A 25,912-nucleotide genomic window follows, 5' to 3' on the forward strand; every position below is an offset into this window, starting at 1 on the left:
CTTTGTGGAGCAATGCAAAACAAAGTGACTATATACTTTTTAGCTCTTGGTAATTCTTTTCATTACATTACAAAATATCAGTTCTTTAATACAACTTTAAAACAACTGGATGTACTATTGTATTTCCAGATTTATAAAGAGTAGTACTAGTAGTAATAGAAGGACGAATGTACCTCCTGCAATTGTACCTCTTGTATAATGTCATATAGTAAGGCATTTTCATTCATTTTTCTTCAATATGTTTTACTAGAATGTAAGTAGTATGTTCAGTAGTAGTTGATTTTGGAAATAGAAGTAACCATAGTAATTTTTGCCCTTTGTATGTGTAGTAACTTTACCACTTTTTTATTTTGATAGTAGCAGTAGTAGTAGTAATAGTACTTGTAAATATGGTACTTTTAAATATGGCAATAGTAGTTATTGCACCACTTTTCTTGCATCAGAGCAGTAAATATGGTAGTAGTATTTGTGGTAAGTGTTGTAGTAGTAGTTGTTGTATCAGTACTTCTATAAAAAAAATTTAAAAATCATTTACTATATGATGACTAATAGTACTTTTTAAAATTGTGCGTATTTTCAGTTCTTTTACCACTTGTTTACCTTCTTCAAATGCCACTGTCACTAATTAAAGTGGCATAAACTCCTTGTCTGTACTTGTCCCCCACCTCAGATTTTTTACAAGTAGAAATGTCTTACTTTGTGTTCAGGTCGGCAAAGGTGTGTCCGCATTATCTGTCCCATTCAACCAATCAGGAGCTGCGCTGGGAGCAGAACCATATAAGGAAGTGCAGGTTTGTGAGTGGGTGTGACCAATTGTTCCCTTGTATCAGGGGACATTCACCTGATATACCTGAAGGCTATGGATTACCTAGAAAAGAAAGGAGCAAGTTGAGGATTGGAGCTAGTTACGCAAGAAAAGGATTAGGCAAAATGAAAATCATGAAACAATATTACTGAAAAGATAAAAGTCCTATATTGAATGTGGTATACAAATGAATATAATGTGACTGACTATTTGGCTACATGGAAAATGTGGGCATCTGATATATGCAAAAATAGAGATGTGCTTCTGTAAAAGTCTTTATGATGATCAGCTGATACTTTATGAGCTTCAGCAGCTACTGTTACCAAATGATTTGAATTCCCCACACAGAGGGACATGTTTTACATAAAGAGATGACCCGAGGAGGTGTTTACTAAAGATAAAAATGCTGTTTCATATATGCAGAATTACAGATGAAGGCAAGTGAAGGCCAAAGTAAAACGGACAGATTTCAAAAACTGGACATCAACAAGATATAAATACTTATTGTTGTTATTATTATTATTATTATTATTATTATTGTTGTGCATGTATTTAATGTTGGATATTTTATTTTAACCTGGCTCACACCAGAGTGATATATGTAGCACTCTCAATTGAGTTCTACACATCAGTCTGGAACAGCTCTCACTGATCGGGAAAAGGTATAACATCATGAAGCCGAAGAGCATTTGTTTGGCTCTGCCCAAACCACAATGTTGCTCTGTGGTTGGTCTGTCAGTGGGAACCTGTCAAGGTGGGTTCTTCTAAGTTTGCAAATTCATAATAATCCACCTTGGCATATTGCGAGAGTCTATTTTGCAACGCAGGTTTTATGTCCCAAATACCTTAAAAACATGCATTCTTACTGTGAGTGCCCTCACCTCTCCACAGATCTGACCTGTAATGTGGTTTGGTTGCATCACTTGCTTGTCTCCCTGGAGACAGATGTTTAATGCCATATTGTGGAACATTCTAGGCAAAGCAAAACCGTGTCCTCTACCTTGTGTTTTATCCTCCATTGTGTCTTTTAGCTTTTACAAGGCAGCACTGTTTAATGATAATGTGTTTAATGATAATGTTTAATCCTGTGTCTATTGGAGGTATTTTAAGTGGACCGAGAGAGAGAGAGACACATAAAACTGCCTGGGGATGTTTGGTTTTCATGGTGCAGTTGATTTTTGACCCAGAATGTCTGATATGTGAGTGGGAGAAACATTATTCTGCTGCAAATATGCTACATGTCTATCTAAAGTTAAGCTATTATCTGTGCTCTGCACTATGGGTCTATAGCAGAGGTGTGTAAACTTTTTATTATCGAGGGCCACATCTCAAAACATATTCGAAGTGGAGGGCCACAGATCAGTGATCAATGCAGTGCGATGCTTTATACTCAGCTTTGACAGAGCCCCTGTATATTAATAAGGCTGGAAACACATTCATTTTAGGTCTGCATCGCAATGCAATGTGGTGTTTGAGGTTATAGTGGTACAAATAGTTTAATTTGCTTTTACTGCCTCCTACGGAGGAAACCAATTTCGGCCGCTTGTATCTGCGATCTTGTCCTTTCTGTCATTACCCAGAGCTCATGACCATAGGTGAGGGTGGGAGCGTAGATTGACCAGTAAATCAAGAGCTTTGCCTTCCGGCTCAGCTCCTTCACCAAAACGGACCGATACAGCAACCGCACCACCTGTCAATCTCATGCTCCCTAGACCCTGAGATACTTGAACTCCTCCACATGAGGCAGAGCCTCTCCACCCACCCGAAGAGGGCACACCACCTTTTTCCGATCGAGAACCAGGTGTTTTTACAAAAACCTGGTGACACGTTTCAGTTAATTTGTGTGTTTTAGACTATAGCTGGTTTATTTAAAAAAAAAAAAAAAAATCCATGGTATGGCATTAAATGTAATTATTGTCATAGAGAATATTTTGAAGTATGGTCTGTTTCTATAAAATCATGCAGATGACGGGCTACCTCCAGAAATGTATATACTGTACCTTTGAAATTAGTGGCCAAAGGATAAACTTTTTCATGGAAACAAGCAGAAGAAAGCCCTCTTCCAGGCCAGGTAAGAACCGGGTTTGTGGAGAGGCAAGCCCATTCACAGTAAGGACACATGTTTTTTTAGTGCAATAAATACAAAAAATATGAAAAAAAAACAACAAACATGCTTTTATTTCAATTTATTTTTTGGCTAAAATGTTACATACACGTGGCTTTAAAATAACCCTTTCAATCTTTTACGCCCAGAAATCAGGGGTTGAATAATGGCACCACTTTTGTAGCCATTGTGGAAAAAAACATTTCTTTTGTTTATTTATACTGACAGAGAAGACAGTCAAACTCCTCCAATTACAACGCTCCTGATTTGAAAAGTCAAATGTCCAGTTCTTCAAAGATATTTGGTTACAGGGATTACAAAGCTCTTCAATGAAAGACAAAGCAAATTATTCCACATGAACAGCACTCACTGATGACTGTGTTTGGGAATTTAGACAATAAACGTGTTTTACAACAGGATGTATTATTTATTCATACTCAATACTTAAGAATTACAAGGCAAAAAGGCAGTGAAGGTGGCACAGTAGTTAGCCTATACTTGCAAAATCACCAGAATTGTTTAGGTTAAAGCTGCACTATGCAACTTTTCTGGTAGAGGTTAGCTGTAATCTGCCTATCTCCATGAATGTGCCACAGTATGGCATTATCTTGCTTTCCTTTACAAATGTTACTTGTCACCTCCTACCTCGACTGCTGTAATAGCTTCACAGTTTACCTTCCAACTCTTCAGTAGACTCCAGTACATTCAGAACTCTGCTGTCCACCTCTTCACCTGCCCCTCCTCCCATCAACACCCCTGTCCTCAGAGCTCCCCACCAGTGTGTACAAGGCCCTGAACCCCACCTGTCTCTCTGAGCTGAGTTTCTCCACTACCACACATCTGCTCTCCGATCAGCTGACGCCAACCTCCTGTCTCCCCCCGTCAGGACAAACCATAAGACCTTCTCAGCTGCTCCCCCCCAGAAAAAGGTCTATTGACTTTCTTTTCAAAACTGCAGACTGATCATAGCAATTAAGGATATTGCAGTGGGTTGGGATAGGGGTTAAGTGAAAACAGAAATTTTCAAAGCACTCAAACCTCAAAAAAGGACAATACAGGATTACTCAAACATGCATGAATCAGTCAAATTACAACTTATATAATGATGAGGGAAGACCATTAGAGTAATATTAAAAGCTCATAAAAGTGTATTTAGCATGTCTCATTTAAAGACCATTCTTATAATACAACTTCCTGTTTTCCTCCCCCATGTTTTTTTTTTCTACACCTTTAAAATCACAGCTCTCAGGAATTCACTTTGACAAGACCTGGCACATCTGTGAGTGTGAGGAAACCCCTAGATATTCTGGAAAAAGGAGAAGAGCTATACTGCAAAACTGAAACACACATGAGAGGACTTAAATTCAGAATTTCTTAAACTGATTTGTTTACATTTATGTGAACAGACCGATTTGATATTTCATTCATAGATGACAATGCTTTACTTGTTTCATTGTATTTCTGACTTGTAGCTTACTTGTATAGGTCTTCTATGCTACTAGCATTTTACCAATTGTGTAAGAAAACCCTGCATATTTAGACTGACTTCGGCTGAGCTCTCCCCTCAAACAGAAAATAGAAATCTCTGCTCCACCTTGTGATGTAATTTGGTAAAATAGGGTGTGCTCCACTGTGTTTTTAAACTTCATACACCTTCACTACAATCATTTCAATAATGTCAGACCTGGAATTGCCAATCTCTACTAAGCAAAAGGTAAAAGGAGCTGTTAACTTGAAAACTACCACTTCATGACATCACAAGGTACTAAGGGGCTACTAAAGAGTTACTGTAAAAAAACAAAAACATATCTCCAGGTATATTTTTGATGAGGTAAATATGTTCTATCATAATCAATTTTGTGTAATATTGTATCTGTAAGAATAATACATTCTTATTTTGAGCATAGTCACCTCTCCACAGATCTAACCTATAACTTGTCCATGGAGATAAGGAGGCAGATCCTCCACCAGAGTTTTTCAGTGCATCTTTTAGTCCTCAAGTTAAATACTACCTCATTCAAGCAATTTGAACTCATACAGATTGTCAGTGATGGAGTTATAAATGTAATGAAATAAATAAAATCTAACTTAAAAAATCTAAATTAATAGTGAAATCATGTCTTTTAAAGGTGCAGTATGTAACTTTCTGGAGGCGGCACGTCATCTGCATGATTCCATGGAAATAGAGAGTTAAAATTATACTCCAGAACATCCTCTATAAAGGTAGATGAATATTATGGTGCTCCTTTGGAAACAGAAGGAGACTCCTCCAGGCCAAGTAAGAGTCACATTTACAAACCCGCTCATAGTAAGAACATGTGTTTTTCTATACTGTATTTTTAATGTATCTTAAAGCATAAAAGTACAGCATAGTACTCCCTCCCACACATAATACCTGTGTGTGCAGAAGGGAGGGAGAGAAGAGGAGGGGCGAGACACAGAGGAATTTTGTTAGCGTGTACAAACTAGCTACAAATATTTAAGTGAGTTTACACACGGTTAGACCACTGATAAACCCATTGTTATCAGGAAGAAAATGTCTAATCTGAAATGCACTGATTATGTTGTGTGATACAGACTGTGAAGGCTAAACAGGATTTTCCTAGAGATTAGTTTAACACAGGGAGGACATGCACATTCCACTCAAATCAGGAGCCTAACTCACAACCTCCTTAAGAGGACGAGACAGGATCATTTCAATGAGTGTCCAATAGTTGAAGTTGAACTAGATGTCTGGTGTAAAACATGCAGTTTACCTTCATTTTAACCTTTGTCTAGGGTGGAATAGTTGGACTCTAGGTGCTGCTAATAAATACTGTTGTTGTTGTTGTGTCCATGGGCAAAGCACTTCACCTACCTTGCCTATGTAAATGCATGTCATGTGGTAATCTGTTCATGTAAATTGCCATGAGAGACATGTAAAGTGCTTTATTATTAGTCTTGTCTACTCATGGGTTTCAGCTTTCAGTTCAAAGAGGGAAGATTATTACAACTTTCTACCATTGTCACGTTGGTCCCTCATGAAAAACATGCCTGAAGTGGTTTTATACGTTGTCCATGCATGTTTGAGTCATCTTGTAGTCTTTCTTGGGCCCTATTTGAACCCTTATGGTTAGCAGTATGATACTATCCAAGCCCACAAACATACTTCAGCCATGCTCCCACATGACAATTCTGCATGAAAAAAATAATACATTACAATTTGACAAACTTAATGTGATGTGCAGTAGTTTCATCAGCAGAATGCACACTGACTGTGTTTTGCACACTGTCTGAAGGTAGAGTGGCTTTTTAAACATTGTTTCCCAGCATAAAGCATATAGTACACAGAAATTCCAATCCAACAAAAGGTAACGTGATCTAAATATGTTATGTGTTAGCAGTTAATACCCCACAGAGGTAGAATAGCCCTTCTTTAATGCCACCATTTAGAGCACTTCCACATTCAAAATATCTAATATTCTGTTTTCAACTGTTAATTTATATAGCAACTGTACACATTTTTCATCAATTTGAAACCCATAGATAGAAAGGCCCATCTGGCCTGAGAATCAAACAAGGGACATTCTTGCTGTGAAGAGAGACTGCTATACATACTCTACCACAAGACCATGTTAGCAAATACAGTCCCTAAATCAATGCTGGCAAGCAAAGAAAGAATAGAAGAACCTATTGTTAATATGGTCAGTATAGAGTGACTCATGATCACTGCATTTGATCACTGCATTTGAAAATGACATTATGATGTAACGTAGGCTGATGTTTAGGGGTTGGATGTGAGAGAGAAGGCACTGGTTTGGAGAGAGAAGGCACTGGTTTGGAGAGAGAAGACACTGGTTTGGAGAGAGAAGACACTGGTTTGGAGAGAGAAGGCCCTGGTTTGGAGAGAGAGAAGACACTGGTTTGGAGAGAGAGAAGGCACAGGTTTGGTTTTGGGCTGGGTCTCCTCCAATAGCAGAACATGTTGTGATGGTCTCCATAAACCCAAATAAACCCAAATAAACCCAACAAATTAAGTTTATACAAATATATACATAAAACCCTAAAACCAACATTTAAAAAAAAAAACCATACACCAATTAAAATGTACTAACACAGCAAATTACACCACAGACTCAGACACAGACCCCCCCCCCCCCCCCACACACACACACACCCCCACACACACACAGACACACACTTAAAAACATGTTTAAACAAGTACTGCGCTATTATGTTGCACATATCTGATTCTAAAAAGGACAGACATAACTTTAATAAACATTTAAAAACCTTTGTGTGAAGTTGGCTTCTTTTTTTAAAAGTGTATGTTTAAAGTGCTCTGTGCCCTACATGTATACAAGTCTAGTATACACATGTGTACTTTTCAAAATCCTGTTTTGTACATATTATGAGAGCTACAAAGGAACAAATCAAATCCTCCCATCATGTACCTCATTAATTTGCATATAAATAACTCCTTTTTTGGAGTTGAGTGTTTTGCCTAATATGGCCATGAGGAAATGGCCTGACTTGCTTCTATGACCAAATATGGAGATTACACATCACTGACCTGCAGCAGGAGTCAAAGTGTGATCAGCCATTGTATGTACGTAATACATGAATATATATACTATATACTATATACTACATATAATAATCTAGGGTACTTTTTCCAGTCCCTTATCTGTGTAATTATTTTTCTGAGATACAATATGTTACTTTTTTGGTGGAGACACAATACTACTGATGTTTTGCTTATTGTATAGCCATTAAACATACAGTCTGTATATTCATGGGGACAAGTAGATTATGTCACCAGACCAAGTTATGAGTCAGATCTGTGGAGAGGTAACCCTGCTCACAGTAAGAATGTATGTGTTTCAAAGTATTTCTTTACCAATCAAAGCACTTATATGAATAAATGCAAAATAAGTTTGCAGATCGATCCGTCACCACAAGTTACATATAGTGCACATTTATCTGATCTCAGAGTTGCAAGATACAGATTCACTATGTAGTTGGGGTGGTGGTAATAAGTAGAGGTCATTGTTTAAGTAATTTCAGAGTTAAGATTATTGAGAAGGAACATCACATTTATTTACTGTTGATGACACACGACCGAACCACATTGAAATCCTACATTTTCTTTACATTGTTCAATAATAGATCACCATTTCTCTAGTATTAAATCCAATTGAATTTCTCAAATTGTGTGTGACATGAAGAGACAAATGTAGGTTTACTTGTTTGAAATCTTGAATAGAAATTCCTTGATTTTGCTTCTAAAATGTTAACAGTTATAATTTTATAATTTCATCGCTAACAATTCTTGATTAACCAAACCAAATAATCCATACCCGATTAATAGTCCTAACAATTATTCCTCCAAATGTTAGGGATTGTGAGATTCAGGCTCCCACAGATGAATAATGTGTGTGAATGGGCGAGTGGTTCTTTGATGTAAAGCGAGTGCCTTGAAGGTGGAAAAGCTCTATATAAACATTGACCATTTACCATACTTAAACAAGCTATTTTAAAAGCAACCACAATGTCTTGCCATAGTTATTCCTCTGACTCAGAGTATAGGCTATATGTGTTAGAGTTTGGGTGTCCAAACTATGGGCTGGAGGCCAAATGCGGCCCTCAGACCAATTTTTTTTTTTGGTCCTCAGACCTTCAGATGAACTGCCCCAATTGATCATAATCAGTATTTTTACAGCAAATTTGAGTAATCCACCAATATAACCCAAATAACATCGCACTGCATCGTCAAACAGACCAAATGTTAATATGTAAAACTTTATTTAAAGTATGAAGTCAAAACTATGTTAAATGCACTGTCTGATTTATCCACTGTATTGACACTGTGGCCCCCGTGTCCAATATTTTTCAAGATATGGCCCTGAAAAAAGTTTGGGCCCCCCTGTGCTAGAGAGATGTCTGAATGTGAGATGTTGGAGAAAAGGGGCGGTATGGGGAGGCGGGGCTTCCCTGCAGAGGAGCGGTGTCATCCAGAGAAAAGGGGCGGTACGAGGAGGCGGGGCTTCCCTGCAGACGGTGTCACCCAGAGAAAAGTGCACCGCGGGGAGGACTCTGGGTCCAGCCCACACAGGGACACTCTTTCCCCTGGAAGATTCTGTACAGGACCGCGCCACTGCTCCAGGTGAGAGATGGAGGGCATTTTTACTCCTCAACAAACATTTATTATTTAAGGGCACTTTGCAAAATGTTTAGAGTTTGCTTCAAATGTGCGTCAAATTGTTACAGCGTTTGTTACGATATGTTCAATATGTTCAAATCTGATTTAGACCTGCTAAATGTGGTTTTTGACTAGTTTTTTTTCTATCTGTATTATAGTTGTGTAACGACAAGGACGACCCTCAATAAAAAGCATTCTTATTTATTTTCACTTTAATATTCTGTAGTTAATTGCAAGAATTAGTGCAATTTTTTAAAGGACCTAAGTAGACTGCTATTATTTAGTTAAAAAAGTACAATAGATAAGAATAGAAATATAAACTTTCTTGTGAGTGAATTTTGTCTTAGAAATATTACATTGAGGGCAACAACAAACAGATTTGGAATAAATATAAAAAATACTCCAGGTTTGTGATTAAAGATCATGCTAAATTTCAGACAGTATAAGTTGGTTGTATGGTTAAAATGAGTCCTTTAAATTTGTGAAGAAGAATCAATAGTTTTCTGTCCAATGGCCTGTTTTTCTGTATTATTGCACAGGGACATTTTTGTCAGGTTCGCAGTCTGAAGTGTTTTGCATGGACATAGAGTGGGCTGAGGTGACTGGAGGACATAAGCAGCATTGTACCAGAGGAATGATGTTATCTGTCATTGAGAGGAACATTGTGGAGTGAAATAAGGCACCATCTATAGGAACTTAGTAGTAAAACAGTAATACATGCAGGTATTGTGTGTAAACAGTTAGACTCAGCCATAATTAGATTTTTTTTATATTTGCACTTTATTCAAATTACAAAGAGTACACCTCCACAGAACACAACATTTATAACGCCGCTCTTTCCAGAATACCCATCTTCAATAGAGCATTTGTGTTTACACACGGTATTATAACATACATTTAAAAAAAGAAACCCAAACAGATGAACAATAACAAATAACACTGTAGCATCAAACCAGGGTGTGTCATGATTTGATTTAAGACCAAGATGACTATGAGTAAAATTTCTTGTAATATGAATGCTCCACAGTAAGACATTAAACTAAAATCCCCCTTGCATTTATTCAGTTACAGGTGTTCCTCAAAACAACCTTCAAAACCATGCACACTGATTGGTGTTGTCCCTCTATAGATATGACCTGTAACTTGGCCTATTGACCTTAATAAAAAGCTATAACATCTTATAGCTTTATGGTTTTGCTGATCAGCAAGATGAATTCTCATTTTTTTAGTTCACAAACTCTTTAAGAATCTGTCTTTAGGCTCCAGCTAATGTTTTTGCATGTAATAGGTCACAAACTACCAGTGGTGTGGAGACTAATCACAGGGCTGCAAAACAAACAGCAATGCCAACAAACTGGCTACAGAAATAGAGGTTTGTTTTTTTTTTATTGTGCAGAAGGAGGCACTTTGTGCATTTGTGGACAGGGAAGATGTCTATGGTTTTCTCTCAAATGGATTTAACAAAAGTTAGATTTTTTGGCTTGTTCTGCTTCACCCAATCATCATTGGTTCAGATCTGATCACTGGTTTCGATTGTCGTTTTCAGTGAGAGCCATTCCAGATTGATAAATATGTAGAACTCAATTCAATCAGATCTACATACATCTACAGCTACATCTGCCTAAAAATGCGTGGTACACCTCCACCATCACGATTGTTAATCAATAGCATTTTTTTCTTCTCTGTAAGGAGGTTGCGGGTTAGACTCTTGAGCTCTCTGAGTCCAGTGTTATTGTGGCAGAGTGTTTATCTTGTCTCCTCTCACAAGTTTAACCCCAGCATCACTGAAGCGTGGGTCAAATAAGCTATAGGGATTGTACAGTGTTGGCATGTGAACACAACTGATTACAAATCTCTTTAAACACATTGTATAAACACTGAGGATTCAGTTTTTTCATACATTATTCAAATCCCCTCTGGACTAGATAACTTGAAACCAATGTATTTATTTAAGCTTCGGTCGTGTCCAAACCCTACATCCATGCAGTATATTTATGTACGTTTCAAATGTGGTTCTTGTTGTATATTGCTGCTTCTTGCCTGACCTGTTAAACAAATACATTTACATGGAAAGGGTTTAGCATAGCACATTTGGTTATATCTTTTCCTGAAACTGGAGCTCGTCTGGCACAGTTCAGGGGTACCCTGACATCACAAAGAAAAAGAGAGAGAGTTTGAACAGTGAATAGTGGTTAGTCCTGTCAACATGCAGGTAATAGGGCTAATGTAACAGTGGCTTTAAATATTAATGATGGTCTATGTGGTAGGTACGGTTCTCCGAAGAAAATCAGACACTAATTGATACTAAAACTAGATACTCAATTGAGCAGGTATCAGAAAATCTCTCCTGAATAGTTTTAGAATGATCTTGAGGTGTATCAGAACAAGTATTACACAACATGAATTTCCATCCATCCATCCATCCATTTTCTTCCGCTTATCCGGGGCTGGGTCGCGGGGGCAGCAGTCTAAGCAGGGACTCCCAAACTTCCCTCACCCCGGACACGTCCTCCAGCTCCTCCGGTGGGACCCCAAGGCGTTCCCAGGCCAGCCGAGAGACATAGTCCCTCCAGCGTGTCCTGGGTCTTCCCCGGGGCCTCCTCCCGGTGGGACATGCCCAGAACACCTCCCTAGGGAGGCGTCCAGGAGGCATCCTGAGCAGATGCCCGAGCCACCTCAACTGGTTCCTCTCAACGTGTAGGAACAGCGGACAACATAACTTTAACAATGTTTACTGACAGTTTTAAATGTTCAAATTAAGGCAGATCGATCAGGGAGTTGAGAGTGGAGTGTTTGCCGTGGTCCAGAAGTAGAGCATGAGCAGCGGGCCCTGAGACGAGGTGAGCAGTACCAGTAGAGGTGAGCTGGGTCAGAAGAGATGAGATTCCTACTGGTCGTGGAGAGCAGGATCGGAGACAGAGGAGCTGAGCGAGTCCAGAGTAGAGATGTTACGCTCGAGCCTCTCAGCTCGACACTGTACTAACCCTATGAAGCGGAAGTGTTGCAAAGCATTGTTTCGATACACGCTTCACCACGCCAAAAATCACATGACCAGTCAAACCGAGGCCTCGTTACATCAGAAGTGTCAGAGATACGTGTCGAGCTACGGTTTCATGCTGCTTCACGGGAATTTTGATGGGGGTGGCTTGCAATTGTGTCAGAGCTTTAAAAGAGTCTGAATCCCCCCAAGAATTGTGGGTTTTGAGAGGAGGAGATTTTGTTGACGGCAATTCTAACACTATACTAGTTATTCAATAAGGGAAAGTTTATATTAAAGCAGGTAAGATACAACAGGTAAGAACAGATTACACCTAGTACAGATACATTTATATACACTTGGTGACAGATTACATAACACAAGACACACTCCACCACATACACAGATTCACATCAACATACACCTAGGCCGATATAATACACATAGTCATAGTTTTAGGTAAGTGATATAGGTAAGTTATATAGGTAAGTGATATAGATAAGTTATATAGGTAAGTGATATAGGTAAATGGTAGGTAAGTCTTGAGAGTGAGTTTGAGTGGTTGATAGAGTGTGAGTGAGACAGAAGAGATATGGAGGGACAGCTATTGCCACCAAAAAGAGCACGGTCATATGCATGGGAGCACTTTGACTTAATAAGCCCCAATAAAGTCAAGTGTTTGATTTGTGCTCAAGAGCTGACATACAGCAGAAACACTTCATCAATGCTGCGACATTTGCGCACCAAATACCTGGAGACAACTTCAACTGCAGTGGCTGCTGCTGTTGGTGCCACTGTTGAAGTTCAGTGATACTTATCAGAGGCCTACCTCTCCAGAGGAGAAGACCCCCTCAATTATTGGTCAGGAAGACAAACCATTTACCCTCACCTTTACCTGCTGGCAAAAGACTATTTGCACATGCCTGTAACAGTGCTCAGTGCTATGTGAGCGGGTCTTCTCCAAAGCTCGAGAGGTAGTGAACCAGAAGAGGAGCAAATTAAAACCCAACACAGTTGAAATGCTTCTTTTCTTGAATAAAAATCTCAAAAAATTTACAAATACCTTATCTCACATTTCCCCCAATCACACCCCCGACACCTTTTCCAAAAATCACTATCCCAGTTGCTTAACCACATCATTTTATTCTCCAATTTTTCCAGTTTAAAATGCCTCTGTAGCTGCAAACTCTTTAGTTGGCCAAGTCAGAGTAAAACTAATGCATACATATAAGTATAGGACACAAAGTTTGAAAAGTAAATTTTTCATTTGAAAGTAGCCATTTTATTAGTATAGCACATTTAAAAACGTGAGTTGCGCCAAAGTGGGAAAAGCAACTTAATTTAAACACAAGTTGACACAAAATAATGTAAAACAATTTCATAATAAACATAAGTTATAAGAGAATAAAAATAAATGGAAGTGATAAAATTCATTCAGATAAAAGTCACAGAAAAGGGGAGTGGGGGTTGGAGGAAGGGGCGAGGTTGTACCACAATGGCTACGTGGACGATTGGGCGCTGAGTGTCAGGTCCTGGCCTGTCCTGTCCCTTTGTCCTCCCCAGGTGCAGCTTGATTGCTGATTAGGTGCAGGTGTGCACGGGAGGAGCTCAAATTTCTGCTCCAGGCTCAAATACAGCAGGGAGGGGGGGGAAACAGTGCAAAAAGGACAGACTGGGATCATGACAGTCCAGTTGTATCTCTATGAGGTTTATTTTGAGTCACACTAAAATTAATAAATATTTAAAGATGAGACAGTGGACATGTAGCTGTGTGAGGATGTCACTGACAATACGACACAAATAAAATGAATACTTCACCAGAGGACACTTCTGTGGCTGAAAAGAGGTATTTTTGTGTCTCAATACTAAAACTGATGTTAATTTTGATGTGTAATAGATATTAAACAGCACCGCAAACTGAAGTATTCTACTCATGAATAATTGTATAGTCTATATTTTAATTAATTTCAATTTCAGTAGGTTGTTTATTTTCTGTTTTCTGATTTTAATAAAAGTGACTGTTGGCTTTGAGACACAGTGAGCTGCTGCTGTGCACGGAGCCGATTGCAATATTCAGAAAAATTGCAGTTATTTTTTTTCCATCTTGCAAAAATTTTTTTTTTACATGAAAATCACCAACTGTTAAATGTTTTTATTTACTATTAAGGTGTGACAAATTATTTTGAAAAATTGCAGTGTTTTATTTTGGGATCAAAAACTGAGGTTCAACCATAAACTGTCTAAGAAGTGAACATGGGCACTTTTTCAGCTCAATGACTGTCTGTCCTCTCTCTGCAGCTGCTGTGAGACTCATCATTTTGGTCTTAAAATGTTTCTTTTAACCCGTTCTACATGATCCTGGTATATTTATTTCATTATTGTGACAGTAAATTAAGATATGAACATTAATAAGAGACAAATCTTTCCATGAGGTTGCTCCCACTAGTGTTAGCAACCGAATGTTGAACTCGACTTGAAATTCTTCCCTCGATGAGCTTCATTTGACTGGAGCCAAATGCTGTTAGCCCACTTCTTTATACAGTTATTACTTTTAATAATATTTAAATTCTGGTAGCTCTACTGTTGCATAGCCAAGATAATTCTTGATATTTATAGTCCTGCTTTTATAAATTGTTTTCAAGTGCATAAAGAGGTAATTCTATAATTTTTACCTTTATCTTCCAATGTAAACTGTCAGAAAAATTTCTTTCTCGTTTTGCGTAAATTGTCCTATGAAAAATGATTAGAAATCCCCCCAAACACCATGTAGTCACCATGCAAACCTGTTACACACGCTTGATATGATGCAAAGACTTCATGGGAACATTATCTTTATTTGACATTTCATCAACTTCATCAAGTCTGAACTGGCTCTTGATCATTTGTAGATGAAAATACTCCCCATGCTCCATCTTGGATCTATAAAAGCACTCTCCTCCTCTGCTGTAAAAAGCTTTCTAGCTCATTTAAAGCAGGCTCATTTAACTTAATGTTTGATTTGTAAAGCTCAGGCCTGTTTCATAATGTAATATGTACTGACTGATGTATTGATCGCTATTAAGAGCACTATTTGATTTCTCTCATTGTTGTAAAGGGTGGTAATTGTTTTCTAGCAACCAGGAAAAAGATAAAGATAAAAAAGATACATTGGAAGGACCACCAGATCTAAACATAGTGTATACTGGAAAGTCAATATTTGAGCTATTCTAGATCTAATCCAGGGCTAAATCAGTTCTATATGTGTTTCCACTGTAGTTCTAAATAAGAAATGATCCTGAAAAATGGTCCAAGTACCACCCAAAAGACTCAACAGTTTGGGAAGCACTCAAATAAGGTGAAGGTTAGTAGTATTTCTAATGGGGTTATGCAGTTAATTGAATTTAAATTGAGAGAGAAAGAATCATTTCTAAGGGTCAGTGGTCAGCCTTTGTCTTTTTAATGGAGAGGTCTATAGCCAATCCCCTGTTGGTAAAAGCATCTCATTTGGAGCAGATGCATGACTTTGGAGGAAGAAATTTGACTATTTTTGTTACGTCAAGGCAAGGCAAACTTTATTTGTACAGCACAATTCATACACAAATTAATTCTGTGCTTTACAGAATAAGAAACGCATTAAAATCAAAATACAAACAATTTAAAACATAAATAAACATTGTAAATTGAACATTAAAACAGAAGAGTGCAGAATAAAACACAGTCATATGCATAGCTAAACCGTTTTGAGCCTGGACATTGTCAGGAGGCTTGTCTCACTTCTTTAGGAAGACTTGCAGGTTTTTGCCCTGACTCTGTGTTAAATGGATTAAAAGCCTGGTTTGTTTATGTTCAGGTAAATAAATCTGAAGTTATTTTGTTTTTAGAGAAGAGGTGTTGCACTTCAATGAGGTATTAATAGTTAACACATCACATATTCAGATCACCATGTTACCTTTTGTTGTTTTGAAAATGCTATATTCACCAAAAATACATATTAACATGTTTAATAACTTTCAGTTACATATTTGACACTATCAGACCCCCTTCCTTTGCTCTCTGTGCTAAGTCACTCCTCCTTCAGAGCACTATCAAATTAGCGTGCATTCTGGTAAGAAAACTACTGCACATTGCATCAGGTTTGTGAATTTGTAGTGTATTGTTTTGTATCCTGTTTTTTAGGCTCATCGTGCTAAACACTGTGAGAGCAGCATTGTATACAGGGTTCAGTGCATAATGAAGGGAAAGCTGATATTTGAGCATGTGTGGGTAGATATGAAAATATATTATGTTTTACAGACACATCATTTACTTATTCAAATGCAACTCTACTAATAACACCACGGTCTTTCTAACATCCTATAACCACGGTTTTTAAAATGGAAATTTGCATTTTCAAATGGGGAAAGTGGAAGTACCCCATACGAAAAACAAATGAGTAGAGATGAAGAGACAAACCAAAATATTACTCAGAATATTTAAAATGGTACTCAGAAAGAAGTAGTGACATAACATTCAAAATAGGAAAATGTGTTTAAGCTGTAAAACAGCAATATGTGATCTGTTATGTAGATGGTCAAACACATTAGTCTTTTTTAAAGAGGGGGTATTCTTCAAAATTGCCTTTTTGGAGCTTTCTACTACTTTTTAAAGGGGGTATTCTTCAAAATGGACTTTTTGGAGCTTTCTACTATGTTATAATGTTCCCTAATCAAAAACCTACCTGAAATGGTTTTATATGGCATCCATGCAATATTTCCATACAAAATAGGACTGAGAGATTTATCGTAATTGGATCGAAATAGCAATTTGAAAAAAACTGCTAACCCTGCAGTTTAGACCAGTACAAACATTTTGTCATTTCTTCTGGACATGTTTAAAACATAATCACAATCTAATCATTTCCCCAAATCATTCAGCCCCAGCACAGCATTAAATTAATCTAATTTAAACAACACGTGAATAAATGATGGTGTACTTGGTAACTAGTTCGAATGGAGGGTCTGTCACGTGCTTATCTCCATGGAGGTGTTATGGCATTACTAAAACGGATCTATCTCGCATGTATACAATTGCAAATGTTTCCACAGAACTTACCTGTAACTTGGCTTGGAGGGTGTCACCTGTTTCCCTCCATGATGATAATACTGTGCAATGTTCCACAGTAGGGCATTAATCAATCAATCTTGTCTACCTCTGTCATATAATTATGGGTGCAATGGCTTTAATTGTACTTCTTACAGATCTATTACTTAATTTCTGACAACAGTAGCACAATTGTAAAGTCTTTTTTGCAGGTGTAAAAATGCCCAGAGAGTTCACCGAGGAGGAGCTGGAGGAGGTCCGACTGGCTTTCAACAATGTGGGTGAGTGAGAAGCATTATTCAGTAACTCATTTGAATATTCTCTGCAGAATAGATATCAAATGTTTTTAAGATGCATTGTGTAACTTTTCTAGTGGAGGGTACATCACCTGAATGTCTCCATGGAGACTGTATTGCTTTACCTAGAATGTTCACAGTGTGACATTTAACGTATCTATCTAGCATTTCATTTAACTTTGGTTGTTGCTTAAAAATGCTGTTTGAAAACATGCATTCATGTGAGCAGTAAGAAGGGTCATCTCTACACACATCTCACATGTACATTGGCCTGGTGGTACTTCATTATAATAATAATAATAATAATAATGCAATAATGACACCACACTCAATGGTGGTAACAACAACAGTTTCTTTGACAATGGATACAGTTATGTTTAATCCAGACTGTGGAACATTCTAGGCAGATCTGTGTTGCTGATATGTCTTTCCTCTGTCCTCAGACGTGGATGGCAACGGGTACGTGACAGCCTCAGAGATTGCAGGGCTCTTTCAGGAGCTGGGAAAACCGATGCCCGGGTACAAGATCCGAGAGCTGCTAGAGTCTCTGGACAGGGACAAAGACAGTCGCATTAGCCTGGATGAGTTCACCGAAGTAGGTAACACTAAAACAGTCAGAACTAACCTATGTAGACGCTGCACACATTATACAATGTCTGTTAGTAAATCTGGACATGCATTACATTTAACACGTTTAGGCTAGGAGATCAAAATAATACACATTATAATGTTATGTACCCCCTAGGTCATTCTTGGAATATCTGCCAATGTAACACAGTTTGTGAACCACTTACCAAAGACAAATGTTGAACGTGATCATTACTATTAGTGACTAGACTAAAAATACTCATTTTAGTTGCCCCTCATCTGTACTAAATATTATTGGCCTGGGGAATGTTGTGATATCATCTGAAAACCAGCAATAGGTTTGAGTGATGAAAAATGTGCACTATAGCAGTTGGTGTTTGTCAGAATTTCTCAAAATGGCACCTGTGAGCAGGGAATGGAAACCCATAAAGAGAAAAATGTCTATGATCCACTATATTACTGCTACTACTACTACTACCACTATATAAGTTCATCACATTGTATTAGTCTTGTTTCATTGTGTTATTTTAGCTTTACTGTGTTAACCATAACCATTGCTCATGCCTATTTTCCAGATTTTCCGTGATGTTAAAGATAACACAATGGCCTCTGCGTTTAAAAGTGCTCTGAAACAGAAAGAGGGAATCGTCTCCATCGGAGGAACCAGCGAAATCTCCAGTGCTGGGACTACACACACTATTGGAAGTAAGTTCTGAAATTTAGTCTTGATTTAGTCCTGGTTCTGTCTTTTCAGTCCTTGTTTAGTCCTGGTTTACTGCTGCTTTAGTCCTGGTTTAGTCCTGATTTAGTCCTGGTTTGATACTGGTTTAGTACTGGTTTAGTCCTGGTTCTGTCTTTTCAGTCCTGGTTTAGTCCTGTTTTAGTCCTGGTTTAGTACTGGTTTAGTCCTGGTTCTGTCTTTTCAGTCCTTGTTTAGTCCTGGTTTACTGCTGGTTTAGGCCTGGTTTAGGCCTGGTTTAGGCCTGGTTTAGTCCTGGTTTACTGCTGCTTTAGTCCTGGTTTGGTCCTGGTTTAGTCCTGATTTAGTCCTGGTTTGGTCCTGATTTAGTCCTGATTTAGTCCTGATTTAGTCCTGGTTCTGTCTTTTCAGTCCTGGTTTAGTCCTGGTTTAGTCCTGGTTTAGTCCTTGTTTAGTCCTGGTTTACTGCTGCTTTAGTTCTGGTTTAGTCCTGGTTTAGTCCTGGTTTAGTCCTGATTTTGTCCTGGTTTGGTCCTGTATAGTACTGGTTTAGTCCTGGTTCTGTTTTTTCAGTCCTTGTTTAGTCCTTGTTTAGTCCTTGTTTAGTCCTGGTTTAGTCCTGGTTTAGTCCTGGTTTGGTCCTGGTTTGGTCCTGGTTTAGTCCTGATTTAGTCCTGGTTCTGTCTTTTCAGTCCTTGTTTAGTCCTTGTTTAGTCCTGGTTTACTGCTGCTTTAGTCCTGGTTTAGTCCTGGTTTGGTCCTGGTTTGGTCCTGGTTTGGTCCTGGTTTGGTCCTGGTTTAGTACTGGTTTAGTCTCGGTTTAGTCCTGATTTGGTCCTGGTTAAGTACTGGTTTAGCCCTGATTCTGTCTTTTCAGTCCTGGTTTAGTACTGGTTCTGTCTTTTCAGTTCTTGTTTACTGCTGGTTTAGTCCTGGTTTAGTCCTGATTTAGTCCTGGTTCTGTCTTTTCAGTCCTTGTTTAGTCCTTGTTTAGTCCTGGTTTACTGCTGCTTTAGTTCTGGTTTAGTCCTGATTTAGTCTTGGTTTGGTCCTGGTTTAGTACTGGTTTAGTCCTGGTTCTGTCTTTTCAGTCCTGGTTTAGTCCTGGTTTAGTCCTGGTTTAGTCCTGGTTTAGTCCTGGTTTAGTCCTGGTTTAGTCCTGGTTTGGTCCTGGTTTGGTCCTGGTTTGGTCCTGGCTTGGTCCTGGTTTAGTACTGGTTTAGTCTTGATTTGGTCCTGATTTGGTCCTGGTTTGGTCCTGGTTAAGTACTGGTTTAGCCCTTATTCTGTCTTTTCAGTCCTGGTTTAGTACTGGTTCTGTCTTTTCAGTCCTTGTTTACTGCTGGTTTAGTCCTGGTTTATTCCTAGTTTAGTCCTGGTTTAGTCCTAATTAGTCTAAACAATTTGCAAGTTATTCCTCACTTATGTTAAGCATTCTGACTGTCCTAATTATTCACCATGATGAGTTTATAAGGTCTTTTCACAACTGTCAGAGCTTTTCACTTTTCAAAGCAAAGTTTTGCCAACAATAAAACGCTTTATACGTGGATGCAGACAATACTAATGGACTTATTTTGACCTCAAGAGCTGCTTATAAAATATATCTGCACTGGGGAAAGACAAATTTATTTAAGTAAATGAGAAAAATTGGTTACTTCAACAGAAAAATACCTCACGGTTGTTATTTTACCAGATTAAGACAGTGCTCTTTAAAATTTGGCAGTATAAAAAATACAATACTTAAGTGGTATTTGTTATTTCTACAGTGGAAGAGCGTCATGCTTTTGCAAACTACATAAACGTGAGTCTGAAGGACGATCCAGACTGTTCACATTTACCCATCGACCCCAACAATGACTCACTCTTTAAGGCTGTCTCCAATGGGATTATTCTATGGTACAAACACATCATATTACACATATTTTTTAGCAGTACAATGTATAATTTGAAATGACTTTCTTTGTAGTAAGCTGATAAACCACTCCGTTCCTGACACCATCGACGAGAGGACGATTAACATTGAGAAACTGACTGCTTTTACCATCCAGGTCAGACATTCAAACCACATGGAGCAAAAATATTGGATTTTTTTATGCCTTAACCTTCATATAGAGATTAAGGCATTCTCAATATATAGACATGTGAAAGCTCAGAACCTCCAAAATTCATTCAGTGAGCATTCAGCATTGATTCTGTCAAACCAAAAGAGACTCATGAGAGGCTCATTGTGCTTTCTGATTGGAAAATTGTCTTGAGAACCAAAACACCAAATTATAATATAAACAACATGGCCATTGTGTCCAATATTTCTGTAATTAAAAATAAATTAATATTATGATTGTTATTAGGAAAGCTGAACACAGTTTGGCCATGTTTATGAAATTTAAAATCAAAATCTTTCATACGGTTCATCTTACTGGGTATATTTTGCTCTCCTCGTTTTCAGGAAAACTTGAATCTGGCGCTGAACTCTGCGTCTGCAATCGGATGTCAGGTGGTGAACATCGGAGCCTCAGACCTGAAGGAGGGAAAACCCCACTTGGTGCTGGGGCTGCTCTGGCAAATCATCAGGATCGGGCTGTTTGCCAATATAGAAATTAGCAGGAACGAAGGTAACGCTTAAACTAGAGGAGAGGGTCAGATGCATTAGAGGACAGGGTGAGATGCAGCAGCAAATACTTAGGAGAGGGTCAAATGGAGCAGAGGATGCAGAGAGGGTCAAATGGAGCAGAGGATGCAGAGAGGGTCAGATGGAGTATAGGATGAAGAGGAGATGGTCAGATGGAGTATAGGATGCAGAGGAGATGGTCAGATGGAATATAGGATGCAGAGGAGATGGTCAGATGGGAGTATAAGATGCAGAGGAGATGGTCAGATGGAGTATAGGATGCAGAGGACAGTCTTATGCTATATTTACATACATACTTTCTTGTTGTTTAGCACTGGCGGCCTTGTTGCAGGAGGGAGAGACATTGGAGGACCTGATGCGCCTGAGCCCAGAAGAGCTTCTGCTGCGATGGATGAACTTTCATCTGAAGAAAGTTGGAATCACCGTCAACAACTTCTCCTCTGACGTCAAAGTACAGATTTAGGAATTACATAAATAACATTTTTGTGAAACAATATGATATTTGATATTTGGTTTGGCTGATAACCAATGTTTAGCTTTTAAAATCCATAGCAAGGGGATTTATCTGAAAGCCACAGTATGTAACTTTTTAGCCAACAAAATGACTAAAATGAAAGCACCGTTATTCATTTAGGATGTTTTTATTGCACCGAAAAACTTAAAAAAAAAACATGCATCCTTACTGTGAGCAGGCTTGCATCTTCACAAACCTGATTTTACTTAGCCTGAACAAAAGCCTCCTCCTGCTTGTTTCCATGGAAATGTTCCTTTGGCTATAATCTTCCACAGTATGGTATAAAAATCATCTATCTCCATGGAGAACTTTTTATTTCCATGGAATCATGTAGGTGACATGCCAACTCCAGAAAGTTACATAGCATAGATCACATATTAATCTTCACTTTTGTAAAAATACAACAAAATTATTATTATTATTATTATTGTAGGATATAATATATTTTTTACATGATTGTGCATTTTCACCGTTATTGCTCCTCTAGTTCCATTTTTACACACAAATTTGACAAGGACACACACTGACTAGGGCAGAGAAAGTAAAAATACTGATGCCAAATATCTCCAAAACCCTCTAATACTGATACCGAAACTGATATATCGCCCAGCCCTGCTTCTTAAATTATGACATTTATACGTGTGTTTATACATGTGTTTTTCAGGACTCTGTGGCGTATTTCCACCTTCTCGAGGCAATTGCTCCAGATGGCAGCCAAGAAGACGAGCCCAAAATTGATATAGACATGAATGGATGTTATGTGAGTGGCAAAATGTTATTATTCAATTACAAATGCTTCATTGTAAAGAGCAGGACACGATATATTCTCTAAGGTTGGTGAAGTGTCTTACTCAAGGACACAATAGCAAACATTCATTTTCAGCACAAAATAATAGTAGTTTCTTCAATATTTGTTGTATTTTCTTTTCTTTTCTCCATTTTGTATCTTAATTTTATCTAGTAAGATTAAAGTAGAGAAGTAGGCTCTTGGAGTCTTAATTGACCAAAATTTGTATTAGTCAACTGATGATGATTAGCATTTGATATAGATTTTTTTGACACCCTTAACATGAACACAACCTACTTACTATCTTATAAAACTCAGTGATGAATTTATGTTTTCTGTTCAGCTTGGGGACAATACAAAGCGAGCAGAGAGCATGCTGGTGGAGGCAGACAAACTGGGCTGTCGACAGTTCGTTACCGCGGGTGACGTGGTAAGCGGGAATGCCAAACTCAACATGGCATTCGTCGCTACGCTGTTCAACAAATACCCAGCCTTGACCAAACCGGAAAACCAGGACTTCACTCTTGAGAGTAAGAATGGACTCACACTTTTATATTGGGGTATTGATACCAACATAAAGAAGCAGAACATCACTACTAGGATGGTTAAAGGTGCACTATGCAACTTTTCTAAAGTAAAAATTTCATAGTAATTTACAGTGGTCCCTCACTATAATGCGGTTCACTTTTCGCGGCCTCACTGTTTCGCTTTTTTTTTTTTGTGCCATTATGCATGTTTTTTTTTACAGTGTATGAACGTGCATTGTGTTCTGCGTCCTGATTGGCTAAAGGACTGTAGACCATCATGTTCTGCGTCCTGATTGTCTGTTGGACTGTAGACCATTGTGTTCTGCATCCTGATTGGCTAAGGGACCGTAGACCATTGTGTTCTGCGTCCCAATTGGCTAAGGGACCGTAGACCATTGTGTTCTGCGTCCCGATTGGCCAAGGGACTGTAGACCATTGTCAATCAATCTCTTGCACACTACAGAATGTGTTCAGAAAAAATTTAAATAAATGTTCACTCGCTAGCAGTGTGACACTGAAGTGCTGTGTGTTTGTAAGTTTTCCCCCCAACAAAACTCACGACAATGAAACATTCACTCACGTCAATGAAACATTCTGCACTGACAAAGGCAAAGGTTTGCACTTTGAGAGTGTTTAAACAAGAGAGAAATGTGAGAAAATGTTAATGCCTGTGTAAGAAAAGTGTATAAAGTGTGTGGTGAGGGGTTTTACAGCCTTAAAACATATATAATAATTGTAAAAAATAAAGCTGACTACTTCACAGATTTTGCCTATTGCAGGTTATTCTTAGGATGTGACCCCTGTGATAAACAAGGGACCACAGTATATAATGTGAGAGAAATTGTGAATGTTGGTGTAATTTGTGAAATTCTTAGTTCAGTTCAGTGGTTAGCACTTTTGGTCTCACGACAAGAAGTTGATTGAGTTGTGAGTTTTGAAGTAGTTTTTATTTTAAATTATTATTTATTTTCTCTTCAGGTGAAACGAGAGAAGAAAGGACTTTCAGAAACTGGATGAACTCACTTGGAGTCAACCCGCACGTCAACCATTTGTACGGGTCAGTATCAAAGCAGAACATGTTTTAAAAAGTACCGCATCTATAGAAAAAATTTTACTCCAAAAAACTGTATTAATTAAAATGTTATGAATAGTGTTATTAAAATGTTTTGTCATTATATTTTTACAGTGATATACAGAGTGGCTTGGTGATCTTCCAGCTTTATGAGAAAACCAAGGTTCCTGTAAACTGGGACAGAGTGAACCGCGGACCTTTCAAACAACTTATTGGTGGAAACATGAAAAAGGTATGATTATAGTCTTATTTGTGGGGCTGCAGCGAAGTAAAGAAATTCCTGGTTAACTAAAGTCATGTGCTCCTGACCAATTAATCAACTAAAAAGGGGACATGGAAAAACTATTACGTATCCCTGTGTATCTGACATTTGACATGTGTTGCTGATTGATTAGTCCACTAAAAAGGGGGTGTGGAAAAACCTTTGTGTATGCCTGTGTATCTGACCCAAACTGCACTCACAAAACTGCAAAAATGAAGCTCATCAAGGCTAGCAGTTACAGGAGCCAATTCGGAATAGAGATCCATATTTTGAACTCCAACCATGAGTATCATAGCAAGCAAAGAGCCAATCAGGAGCGAGGCTGTTGAAGGTAACGCCCCTTCCCGCCCGCACCGCTCGTTTAGCAGGGAGTGGACACACGCAACACTGTCAATCAAACCTGTTGCTAACCATAACGGGAGCAACCTCGGGGAAAGAAGGCAACCGGTTTGTTTGTTATTAATGTTAATATCTTGATTTACTGGCACAATAGTAAAATTAAAATACCAGGATCACGTAGAGCGGGTTAATACGAACATTTAAAACCAAAATAATGAGGCTCACTGAAGTAGTTATAGAGAGAAGGGTGACAAATTTTGAGTTGAGTTGAGTTGATGGAGCTGGAAACGAGCTCATGCTCACTTCCTGTTTGGAACTTGGCGGCTAGCTCGTTAGCTCTCTCTCTCTCTCTCTCTCTCTCTCTCTCTCTCTCTCTCTCTCTCTCTCTCTCTCTCTCTCTCTCTCTCTCTCTCTCTCTCTCTCTCTCTCTCTCTCTCTCTCTCTCTCTCTCTCTCTCTCTCTCTCTCTCTCTCTCTCTCTCTCTCTCTCTCTCTCTCTCTCTCTCTCTCTCTCTCTCTCTCTCTCTCTTTATATATATATATATATATATATATATAAATAATAGTAAATGGTTTATATAAAGACAGATTAAACTTTAATCTTCCTTTTTACATATAAATACCAAAAATGCCAAATCTTCAGATACCTCACTCACTTTCTGCTGTTGTCCCCGTATAAATCCTAAATAAAATTATTGGTCGACCAAAACAAATTTTGGTTGACTGAAATGCCCTTGAGAAAGATCAGAAAAAATATTATTTTATAGTTTGTTTGTTGTAAATCACAAAATTGATCTAAAATACTTAATAATCGAAACATGTCCATTGACTTACTGTTCAAAACTGCAGAACTGATTCACCATAGCAAGCAGCAGATTTTCATTAACATATTTTACATTGTTTAGCATTTAACATTTTAAGAGTCTGAATTTTTGAGTGGATGGGTACAAATTTCTCATCTGTCCATAGGACATTCTCCCAGAAGTTTTGTGGCTTGTTAATATGTAGTTTGGCAAATTCAAATCTGGCTTTTTTATTATTTGTTTTCAACAATGGTGTCCTCCTTGGTCGTCT

At 38.2% G+C, this 25,912-nt stretch overlaps 1 protein-coding gene across 1 annotated transcript in view; it reads left to right on the top strand.

The window, feature by feature from the left end:
- Positions 1-8,992: 8,992 nt before the first annotated feature.
- LOC117377627 (plastin-3-like) overlaps positions 8,993-25,912 on the top strand; it is a 32,884-nt gene continuing 15,964 nt past the window's right edge. Inside the window, exons 1-12 of the mRNA XM_033974087.2 lie at positions 8,993-9,054; positions 17,338-17,406; positions 17,865-18,016; positions 18,585-18,714; positions 20,476-20,605; positions 20,676-20,757; positions 21,156-21,321; positions 21,650-21,789; positions 22,517-22,612; positions 22,983-23,169; positions 24,145-24,223; positions 24,353-24,470. Of these exons, the coding sequence (XP_033829978.1) occupies positions 17,346-17,406; positions 17,865-18,016; positions 18,585-18,714; positions 20,476-20,605; positions 20,676-20,757; positions 21,156-21,321; positions 21,650-21,789; positions 22,517-22,612; positions 22,983-23,169; positions 24,145-24,223; positions 24,353-24,470 (1,341 nt within the window). The 5' untranslated portion in view covers positions 8,993-9,054; positions 17,338-17,345. The remainder of the gene's footprint in view (positions 9,055-17,337; positions 17,407-17,864; positions 18,017-18,584; positions 18,715-20,475; positions 20,606-20,675; positions 20,758-21,155; positions 21,322-21,649; positions 21,790-22,516; positions 22,613-22,982; positions 23,170-24,144; positions 24,224-24,352; positions 24,471-25,912) is intronic.

The sequence above is a fragment of the Periophthalmus magnuspinnatus genome, chromosome 10, assembly GCF_009829125.3.
Source record: "Periophthalmus magnuspinnatus isolate fPerMag1 chromosome 10, fPerMag1.2.pri, whole genome shotgun sequence".
Classification (NCBI taxonomy): Eukaryota; Metazoa; Chordata; class Actinopteri; order Gobiiformes; family Gobiidae; genus Periophthalmus; species Periophthalmus magnuspinnatus.